We start from the raw sequence: 11269 nt of genomic DNA, 5'->3' as shown, positions 1-11269 counted from the left end.
GATCGAGATACTTGCCTTTGCGGATGATGTCACTGTAATGGTAGCCTTCAAACGCAAGGTCAAAATCCCGGTCGTAACGATCCGTGGTATTTGTGAAGCAAGTCTTCGAGACGCCCTCCGGCCTACGAAGCTGGAGATGGATCCAGCCAAATCTCAGTCCCTTTCCAGTATGGGTCTACAGTATGAGAGGAATAGCATAGAGATGAAGATGTTAGGAGTGTGGATTACTCGCAGCGGTTCGTGGAAGAAGCACATCATAGAGAGAGTAGACAAAGCCAAAAAGATTGGATTTGCCCTAGCAAGATATGCAAGAAGATCCTTCGGGGTGAAGCCCTCTTGCATAGTTGATCTGTACCACAGGATCATGCTCCCAACGGTAGGCTTTTCCATAGAACTTTGGGGTCCAGCTCTAGCAAACGCCAGCTACAAGCGTATTGTTGACCAGCTAGGAAATCTCGTATTGCGGGTCGCTTTTCGTTTGGGGAAGAGCTTCCCACAGCATCTGGCCAGAACCCTCGCTAGCCTCGAGCCGACATCGGTGGCGCTCACAAACATCGCGGTAGAGAGATACCTGCATAAAGAAACCCGACTAGGGCCAGGGAACAACGTGTTGCAGAGGAAATGGGAGGAAGAGCTACGGGCACGAGGTCTAAACTTGAGCGCCAGGTACGAGCGAGTGGGTAGTATTAGGGCCCATGACATGGGAGGAGCGGAGGTGATCATAAAAGAGAAAAGTGAGGCTATAAAGCTCGAACAGTCTCTCAGAGAAGGGGTCAGGGTGTACACAGACGGATCTCGCAAGGATCCTGACGAAGCTGGAACCTGCTCAGTTGGTGCGGCAGCGATTATATACAAACACAGCAATAAAGAGGCCCATCGTTTCCGGCTGCCACCTTTCGCAACCATTTATCAAGCGGAGCAATATGCTATAATTGGAGCGTTGGAAGCCCTCAAGAAAGACAAAGAGGTGGCAGACGGAAGTAGAGTTCTCTTTTTCTCGGACTGTAGGTCAGTGCTGCAACGCATACTCGGGGGAGGAGGGGATCACTGGTCAAACAGGATCTTGGAGATAGCAAGCTCTATGAGAGTTGAGGGTATCACCTGCTGCTTCATATGGATCCCATCGCACCAGCAAGACGGTACCATTCCTGGGAATGAGGAAGCCGATCTTGAAGCAAACAGAGCGAGACTGTTGGAGCTGGATGGCGTTGTTTCGGATTTCCCGATACCCATCGCACATACGAAAGGCTTGCTGAACAATTACGCGAGAGCTCAGGTAGTCCGGGAGGCTGCGAGCATCTCAAACCCAGAGCTCAGGGCTATGCTGAGTTCCCGCAGACAACGGGGTATTGTCGAGAGGCAGCTAAGATCCTATAAGGATGGTAGTGTCCTCAACTTACTGGCGGGACATTCGAAGATCCTGCGTTCCTATCTGGCCAAGATTAAACCGGATGCCTATGATCCCCTTTGTCAGACATGCGGGGTCACGCACAACTTGGTTCATGTAGTAAGGTGGTGTCCTAGGTATCAGGAGGATCGGCCGCCGTGGTTTGTGGGTGGCCTGGGGTCTGTCTCTATCACCTCGGCTCGCTTCCGAGACTTCATAAAGTTCCTTGAAGTAATCGTCAACAAAGCGGACTCGGACAATTCTCAAATAGCCTCATAGACAGCGACTTGATTCCTTATACGAAGGAGCGATTCCTTAGTGTTTAATTGTCACTTTTCGTGTATTTTTTGTCACAACGTGTAAAAAAAAAAGAAAAAAAAAAGAAAAAAGAAAAGAAAAAGAAAAAGAAAAAAAAAGAAAAAGAAAAAGAAAAAAAAAGAAGAAAAAAGAAAAGAAAAAAAAATATATATATATATATATAAAAAAAGAGGAAGACAGGTGAAACGTGCAGGCTTTTGATGAGTGCGACCCGACTGAGTCAAATCCTGTATAAAACCCCCTAGGGTTGACAGGAAGAAGCCAACAACAACAACAACAACAACAACTACTACTGCTACTACTACTACTACTACTACTACTACTGCTACTGCTACTGCTACTACTACTACTACAACAACGATATACAGTCTAAAGCATAGATTAGATAGGATTAGACAAAAGTGCGGTATCGACGATGACGACGACACTCTTTGTGGTGAGACGTGATTAATCTTTGAATAATAAGACTTTGCAAGGACATTACCAGTTGTGCAATGGAGAATGCCATTACTGCGGTCGTGTTGGTGAATATTATTATTATGCATTGTATTATACTACGCATAAGTAACGATATTGATTCCGCCTTGTTCCGTATCTACATTATTATTAATCATCATCATTTGTTATTGTATTGGTCGTAGTCGTAGTCGTTATTATTACACTAGGATCAGGTGGTGTTGACGATATTATTATGGGTCGTTGTAGTCTCCTAATCTTATTGTAATTATATCCACATATACGACTTGCTAGATATGGTTCTGCTCTTGCCTCAATACATACTGCTAATGCTATTATAACATAAGGTATCCACAAGTATCGTCGTCCTTGTGATGACAATGATGATGATGATAAGGTTGATATATCATTATTAGTAATGAGTGTTATGTACCATATAATACATAGTATCTAAATATATAATAATACCACATCAACATCGTTACTATTATTATTACTGGTGTAGTAAGATATGTGATCATAACTCCCCAATGAGCAGTATTATGTATTGACGACACTACTGCTGATGATGATGATGATGCTATGGCACCATCCTTATTATTATTAATAGTAGTAGTAGTAGCAGCACGTTGATATGCCCTTCTGATAACCTCTTTTAAGAAGAATGTTGCAAAGTTGAGTAAACTTTGTAGAGATACTGACCTGTTCATGGTGATATATTATCTCATTATTCATATTATTATTATTACATTATACCAAAATCAGTCATACTGCTGTATCGTGTTGCTAGTAGTGTACAAGCAAAACTTATTATCCTAGTTATTATAGAAATCATAAGGGATCCGCTTATCGCACCAAATACACCATGAAAGTTAGCTCTAGTACTAGTATTAGCAGTTGAGCTCTGCTCCTTCTCATTCTTCTTCTTCTTCTTCTCTTTATCAACAAACTCAATACATGATGGCTGCTGCTGCTGCTGCTGCTTTCCACCTTGAAAGGTTAAGGATGGCCTTGCTACTACATCATTATGCCGTACTTGCATTAAAGGAGGTAGGATTAACTGATTAAGATTGAATAATAAACCAAAGTAGTAGTAGGATACACTAACGGATACTGCACCAACTGTATCGAATAATATATTCTATGCAGTGTGATAGTGATACTCACCACTTCTTGTGTGACGTAATTTGTTATTATTATTATTCACTCATTAGATATTGTTATTGATGTTATCGATGTTTAATACATTAACACTAGAGCTATCTAATATACTGAGGCTACTTATTAGTTAATATTACTGGTATAATCATCAACACAAGTCCAATTAAGTTATCAAAAACTAATAACAATGCCATCATAATCATCATCATCATCATCATCTTGATAATAATCACATGATGATGAAGATGATCATCCTACTTATACATCTCACCATATCTGATCTCTGTAATTTTAGACGACTTACGCATCATGATCATCTTAGTAGGATCTAAACAATGAATATAATTATTATTAATGTTAGTAATATGATGTTGACCTAGACCCTTCCTCTTAAAATATTCATTAGCAGCAGTATCAATATTATCAACATATACTGGTTGATTAATAGTACGAGATTTGCTACGACCATACCTACAGGAAACTAGTGTTTTTAATAATACCTAGTAGTAGAAGTAAGCTTACAATAAGAATGCTGATATAGCAGCTACATCTTGTGGTATAAACCAAATACCAGCAGCTAGAGTACATTGCCAGAGTAAGGAATCATAACGTAACATCATCTTAGGTAATGATGATACCTTAGTAGTGGTAGTACTCATCATACGATGTCTAGTATGATGATAAAATGATAAGCAGCAGGAGGAGAAGGAGGACATGATCATCATCATCAATAATAATCTAGAGCAACGCAATGTTTCATAGCACGCACGACGTTACTATTATCATCAACTTGCTATCTTGCTACCTTTACAACAATGTCGACGACGACGACGACGACGATGGCGGCGGCAGCGTTTAGTTGACTTCAGTTTCACAGCTTCCCTAGTGTGAATTGAAGTACTGTAATAGGTCGTGGTATATGTCGTAGGTACGTCGGAGGACCTCTATAGTATAATAGCCATGTGTTCGGGGCTCTTATTACGGTAACTTAGCTAGAATGTAGTATGTCTTAAAGTAACACATCATCATTCGGAGACGACAAACCTTATTCTTTGATACCCATGGTGGCATAATGACGAGGATCATGATTAAATAGTAGTATAGTATTCCTGCCGCCGCAAGGACATCATTACATTCGGATTATGTCGCATTACTACCGACTGCTAGTGGTTGACGACGTAATATACTACGGCTTATACCTAGTACACACTGCGACAAACGAGTAAAGTCGACCATACTACCAACATACCAACAGGATCAACCTGCACACGATCGTCGACCCTATTCTAGGACTACTTATGCCCTACATACTTTTGCCCGATTATCAGCTGTATTACCGCCTACGGAATGCTCCTATTAACCCTCTACGTGCCTGACGTGCCGGTAGGCTCAATATCTATGCCAGCAAGGAGTCGATGCAGTTATTAGCATTGAGCAACTTAACAACTCCCTCGCTGCTGTACGTCATCATCATCATTTACCCGTCACATAATCCTTTAATATTCTATATCTACCCACACTCTTCCCTTTCTCATTCGTTGCTTTCGTCGGGAGCCTCTCACAATCATCGGAGTCGGCATGTTTAAGGGCTATAGGCCGCTAGTAATGCCCGGCAACAAATCCACACACACAGTCTCTCCTTGGGCCCCCATAATACAGTGTCCGGGCTGGATGATGATGATAATGCCATCATGTGAAGGTTGGATGATGATGATAATGCCATTATGTGAAGGTTGGATGATGATGATAATGCCATTATGTGAAGGTTGGATGATGATGATAATGCCATTATGTGAAGGTTGGATGATGATGATAATGCCATTATGTGAAGGTTGGATGATGATGATAATGCCATTATGTGAAGGTTGGATGATGATGATAATGCCATTATGTGAAGGTTGGATGATGATGATAATGCCATTATGTGAAGGTTGGATGATGATGATAATGCCATTATGTGAAGGTTGGTGTTTCTTATGCCCGTATACTTTCAAAGAGGGTTCATCGGAGAATTCTTGGTTTGCGTGTGTGTGATGTTTGATGATACTCTCACGGTCCATACTAATTGTGTAGTAGAGTTTCACCCCCGCATGGAAAACACCAGTGAAAAAACATATTTCACGACCACTGCATACCGCGAATACCGCGTTTTCCACCGAGCCTTGCGCTACAGTGGCGTACAACTCGTAACAGTGGCGTCGCCACTTTACGTTAAACGAGTGAAACTTCAGTATTTTTGACGATGGATACCTTCTTTCTTCACGCCAAAAGCATCTCGAGCATTTCTAGAGGAAAAATCTTCGTGGATGGTTCGCGAAGTTTAGGGAATTGATGCAGCTGTTAGTGAGTCGTGTTGGTAATCTAAAGTAGGTCGCAGTATCGATCCTACCCAGTGAGAACAGTTCTCTGTTTTCGGTATATTCCACGGTGTCCGACATCCACGAAGTCTGGACATGTTACGCTATTCGGAGACGCTATCGCTATGGATGTATAACTACCATCAGCAGCTCGAGGCTATCATACAGCAATAAACCCTAGTCTTTATCATTATCAACACCATGCTCAATTCACTGTCGCGTCTCCCTACTACTGTTGTTGTTAAACACAATAAGCTTATGAGAGTATATCATAAGAATCACTGGATAAGTGGTGTCTTAGATGATTTATTATTATTATGAAACAATCTCTTTTTGAATCGTAGTAATACCACTGATTCCACATCATCCCTATTACTCAATACATTATTATCTGCATTGGGTAGTATTGTATTAAATATACATTTAATCTTACCACTCTTACCAAAAGATGAATCGATAATACCAGTAATACCAGAAGATTTATGTATAACTTTAAGACCCAGGAATGATGTTAAATCAGTATCCTTCTTGAACATATTACGCACTATATAAGTGTTACATGTTGTTGTTGATGATGATGATGGTACATATCTATCGATTATACCTTCCCTATACTTCCATTTAATTATAGATAAATCTTCTCTACCACTACCAGATCCATGAAGCACCTTATAAGTCTTACTAACTACACCATAGAAGGCAAGTCTACATACAGATGATGTATTATATTCTTTATCAAGTCTAGATGCAATAAATACACTACCCTTACAGGCAAGAATAGGACGCTCCAATTCAATGAGAGCATAATACTGTTCTGTACTACTATCATTAAGGTTATCACCATAACCATCATCATTATCATGATGATTATGATGGTGATGATCTTCTTGTGATATGAATAATAATTCATCTTGATAGACATAGTCACCAGTATTAGATGTAGACATAGCCATATATTCATCATTACCAAGTAGAGCACCTCCTCCTATTGTAGTATTAAGTGTAGCTTCATCATCATAGGCCATCATAGTATTAGACGACGACTTGCTATCTCTTACTCTCATTGTTGATGTAGATGTTGATGATGTATTATCCTCCTCCTCCTTCTTCATAAAGATGACATTCGCCATCACAGTTGAATGACCACAGGTGATATGTATCCTGCTTTTACTCTTGATACTATCTTTGAAATATCTATGGAATATATATATCAAATAAATATAAGAGTAATAATAATAATACCTAATCTTATCAACTGCTGCAAAGAGAGCCATTACTGAGTGATAATGATATTCTTCAGTATTATTATCAATACTATCATCCTTAGATGATGTTGTGATAATACCCCTTTCCAAGTTATTTGGACTAACACCTGGTATGCATAATGCACATCTGAATAATAATAATCAGCATCTCTATCTTCTTGCTATTATTACCTATCACCAGCTTCCGCAACTTTAACGTTCTTTTTGAACATCTGAATGCTTTTAACAATAACCTGTAGTATAACCATTATAATGCTACTTATAATAATAATAAATGCTTAACAGTATTGTTATTATTAGACTTCCCTCCTGATGATGATGATACTATCATTTTACCACTTGATGAATCCATTATATTCACCTCTTGCCCAACTCTTACCGTACCTAATAACATTATTACTCCAACACCAATATAGTGATATAATACTACCATTGATAAGAGTACCAGTGAATATGGTACCAGCCCCTTTTACTGCAAAACAATGATCAAATGAGAATGTAAGATGGTTATTAGGTCGCCTTGCTGCATTATTGTAACTACTTCCATCACCAACCAATGTTCTTGGCTTGTTGTTGTTGTTGTTGTTCGATTGTAACCTTCTTGGGAGGTCTATATTCCTCAATATCATATCCTTTATAATATTAGGACTATATATGTCATCATCAATCATAGTAGTAGATACAGCTACCGTAGGTACTGATGACGTAAACCTAGAGCAGCATTCGATTTACTATAAGACTACTATCACAAAATCCTCTTTACGATATCACCTTGTTTTTGATAAAGTCTTCCTTAATCTATTAATTATGATATCAACTTTCTTCTTACGTTGTTGTGGAGGTATAAGATCAACTTTATTAATAACAATCATTAATTGTGGTGCTAATATCTCAGCTATAACTAAGCATTCAGCAGTCTGAGTCTGTATACCTTTAGTAATATCAATAACCAACATACATATGTCGATTATCTGGGCACCACCTATAATAGTCCTAATAAGAATTATCATCATACAACAACAACCACCATCCATCTCCTTCTTCCTCACTATTATTATTACTTTATTAAAGATGCATGCCCTGGACAGTCAACAAGGCAGAACTGTATACTATCATAACCTTTATTTATGAATGACGATGGTAATGATGATGATGATACTACCTAATAATGAGTACTCACTTATATTACTAAGAGATAGTAGCATATCACATGATTGTTATGATGATGATGTTCATCATCATCTTCAGTAGTAGTAGAAGGAAGTGTGAATGAGGAGAAACCAAGATCAATAGTTATACCCCTCTCAACCGATTGTGGATTCCTATCCAATGATGCTGTACTAGCAACCTACACAAGTAATATGATAATGATGATATTGACCTTGTTAATAGGAATATTATTACTTGTGTTAATGCTTTACATAATGATGTCTTACCACAATCAACATGTCCCAATACACCAATATTCACACTACAAGTAGTTCTCATATTATAACTAATTACAGTCATGTGATGATGATGTTAAGCTAATACTAATAACTATCAACACAATAATAATTCAGGTTACTTGGCGATAGAGGGATACTATTATTATCATCTGTTATTATTGACGGCGATAACAACATCAATACATCATCATCATCATTCCTCACTTAAGAGCCTTACCACCTCTAAGGAGACCAGTTCTTCTGGCAGCAATAAGACCAACCTTCTGACCAGCAGGAGCACCACGAGGTACAGTAGTAGGATGACCAACATGCTGATGGTTTCCACCACCATGAGGATGTTCAACAGGGTTCATAGCAACACCTCTAACCTTAGGCCAGCAATTCCTCTTAACACGATACTTATGGAAGTTATTACCAGCCTTAAGAACAGGTTTATCAAGACGCCCACCACCAGCAATAATACCAATCATAGCACGACATTGACTACTAACAGTCTTACGGGCACCAGATGGTAGACGAATACGAGTCTTACTACCATCATCAGAATGTCCAACAACAATACCAGAAGCACCACCAGTAGTAGCACAAGTACCACGATCACCAATCTTCTCCTCAATGTTGGAAATAACTGTACCCTCAGGCATCTTGCCAAGAGGTAATACATTACCAATAGATAGATTAGCATTCTTACCAAAGTATACGAACTGACCAGTATGCATACCCTCAGGAGCCACAGTTAGGATCTTTTGTAGGCCGAACTTATAAGGGTTACGGAAAGCAATACGTGCCATAGGAGCACCACGACCAGGATCATGAATAATCTCCTGTACTAGACCCTTGATATATCCATGACGCTAAAATAGGATAATACATTATTATTGATTATGATGATGCGGATAGTATTAGTATTATTACCTCAGCATAATCTACAGCACGAAGCTTAGAAGCTCCTTTACGATGCTTAGTGACAGCCTTGAAGATTCCTCCACGTCCCTTACGTTGTCCACGAATAACGCGTCCCATTAGTTGGGTGGGTTAATAACGAAGATGATTATAATACCCTACCTATACAATGATGACCTATCTACCTTCCCAACATAGTCCATAATAATGGTTCATGAGGGCGTACTCAAAAGCGTGATCGATTATGAATATGCATGCATAATGCACGAACAACGCATTAATGTGGCGCCGGCCATTCGATTTGCCCTGTGCGGTTCTGGAATCGTTTCTGATGAAAATCTATTTTGAAAATCATTTCCGACTTGGCGTTCAGTAGACACGATTTCGAAATGTCAGAAACGATTTCAGAATTGGGAAACGCGGAAAAGGACATCAGCAAGGATCGTACAACCGGCCACGGCAAAACTGCTCATTGACGCATTTTCATTCCGAGTTCGAGTACCCTAAGTTTAATTGATCAAAGATGGAGCAAGTTCTCCGATGAGAGGCATAAAGCGCTATTATGACCGGTATTGATATCCTGTATAGTATATACGTCAATGTTATACGTATCGTCTTGGTCTAGTTGTCAGTACGTTGTACTTGTGTGCATATCGCTCAAGTTCGATTCGAGGACATATTATTATTATACTGTCTTTGAGAATGTTTTTGCCTCGTACCCTAATGAGCATGTGACGAGCTGTGGGAGCTTTAAGCCAAATATCAATCGTACATTGCAAGAAGGCGAAGAATGGGTAGGATAAAACCCGATTGATGAAGGTCGACCATCGTACATTACAGGACTCCTCGCAGAATTGGCAATTCATTTTATTCCAAATCCCGTGGCGCGTGAAATTGGATCCAGAATCTCGATTTATTAAATATCCCACTCCCGCCCCCCGTTCAATAGACAAGGCTGTGTGCGATGCTGGAAACGATTCTCAAAATCGATTTTCGGAATCGTTCCTGAGGTCGTGTTCAATAAACACGATTTTGAAAGTTGAAAATCGATCTCGGAAGCGATTCCAGAGTCAATTCCGACTCGCGTTCAGTAGACACGATTTTTAAAATCGATTCCAGAATGGACAAATAAAATACGTGAGAAATTGGGCTCCCCGGGATGGAACCTGAGGCCATACCTCGACTTCCTCGACTACCCCTGAAATCCGAAATATACCTCGACTAGGATTCGAACCTGAGACACCCGGCTCACATTCTACTGACTTATCTTACTGCGCTAGATTGACTACTTTTCATAATAGTAGTTAATAACTAGTAGTTACTGTTGAGCGGTCCACCTATGAACGAATACCAGTACTTGTCAGTAGGCTGTTTACCTACTCACCCGTTACTAACGGGCCGTTAGTAAGTGGTACCTGGTTGCCCAACCTCAGCACTGCCGTCCTCATTCGACCACCTCCAATCCTCTAGAGTAACTCTAGAGGATTGGAGGTGGTCGTGGTCGACTCTAGGGTCACATCCCGGGATCGAACCTCCGACCTCGCGGTTACTAGCCCAACTCGCAAACTCTCTCGAGTCTGTTTGGCGACAAACGTCATGTCCCTACTGGGTATGACCTCTTCTCTTGCTGTATCGCTCCTCATAACCAGTTCGGGACTGGCAACTCTCCAAGGAGAGTTGTTTCTTCTGGACTCCACACGTTTCTCTTCTCGGTGCTCTTCTCTATGAAGCCTCTGTCACGCGCCATGAAATTTTCAGAACCACTCCGAATGGTTCTGGAATCTGCGATTCTGGAAACGCTCTCAGGATCGCACAGCTCCTTTGAACGCGCTAAGAACCACTTCTGGAAACGTTTCTGAGATCGTTTCTAGAGCTGGTTCTAGGAACAGAAAATCCCAGAATCGTTTCTAGAAACGCTTCTCAAATTTAAAATCGATCTATTGAACAGGCAGCCGGTCGCGTGGGTCTGGTTAC

At 40.3% G+C, this 11269-nt stretch overlaps 4 protein-coding genes across 4 annotated transcripts in view; 1 reads left to right on the top strand and 3 right to left on the bottom strand.

The window, feature by feature from the left end:
- Positions 1 to 1666, top strand: part of Pmar_PMAR011746 (hypothetical protein) — a gene marked incomplete at both ends in the record, with an annotated part of 5117 nt that extends 3451 nt beyond the window's left edge. Inside the window, 2 exons of the mRNA XM_002773838.1 lie at positions 8 to 1504; positions 1532 to 1666. Of these exons, the coding sequence (XP_002773884.1) occupies positions 8 to 1504; positions 1532 to 1666 (1632 nt within the window). The remainder of the gene's footprint in view (positions 1 to 7; positions 1505 to 1531) is intronic.
- Positions 1667 to 3576: 1910 nt separating this feature from the next.
- Pmar_PMAR011745 (hypothetical protein) lies at positions 3577 to 3942 on the bottom strand (the record flags this gene model as incomplete). Its single annotated transcript, XM_002773837.1, has 3 exons — positions 3577 to 3650; positions 3699 to 3793; positions 3845 to 3942. 3 exons carry the CDS (start codon positions 3940 to 3942, stop codon positions 3577 to 3579), a joined length of 267 nt encoding a protein of 88 aa, XP_002773883.1.
- A 1700-nt stretch (positions 3943 to 5642) lies between these two features.
- Positions 5643 to 8432, bottom strand: Pmar_PMAR011744 (selenocysteine-specific elongation factor, putative; the record flags this gene model as incomplete). The annotated part of the gene is made up of 8 exons (XM_002773836.1): positions 5643 to 5683; positions 6113 to 6223; positions 6449 to 6873; positions 7116 to 7199; positions 7329 to 7592; positions 7716 to 7937; positions 8006 to 8106; positions 8349 to 8432. 8 exons carry the CDS (start codon positions 8430 to 8432, stop codon positions 5643 to 5645), a joined length of 1332 nt encoding a protein of 443 aa, XP_002773882.1.
- Positions 8433 to 8501: 69 nt separating this feature from the next.
- On the bottom strand, positions 8502 to 9459 carry Pmar_PMAR011743 (60S ribosomal proteins L8/L2, putative). The gene is made up of 2 exons (XM_002773835.1): positions 9308 to 9459; positions 8502 to 9246 (listed from the first exon to the last, which is right to left on the bottom strand). The coding sequence occupies exons 1-2, from the start codon at positions 9413 to 9415 to the stop codon at positions 8593 to 8595; spliced, it is 762 nt and encodes a 253-aa protein (XP_002773881.1). The 5' UTR covers positions 9416 to 9459; the 3' UTR covers positions 8502 to 8592.
- Between the last annotated feature and the right edge of the window lie 1810 nt (positions 9460 to 11269).

This window comes from Perkinsus marinus (assembly GCF_000006405.1).
Source record: "Perkinsus marinus ATCC 50983 genomic scaffold scf_1104296958712, whole genome shotgun sequence".
In the NCBI taxonomy this organism is placed as follows: domain Eukaryota; phylum Perkinsozoa; order Perkinsida; family Perkinsidae; genus Perkinsus; species Perkinsus marinus.
The sequence above is the reverse complement of the archived record's forward strand: the minus strand, read 5'-3'. Positions and strand labels throughout refer to the sequence as shown.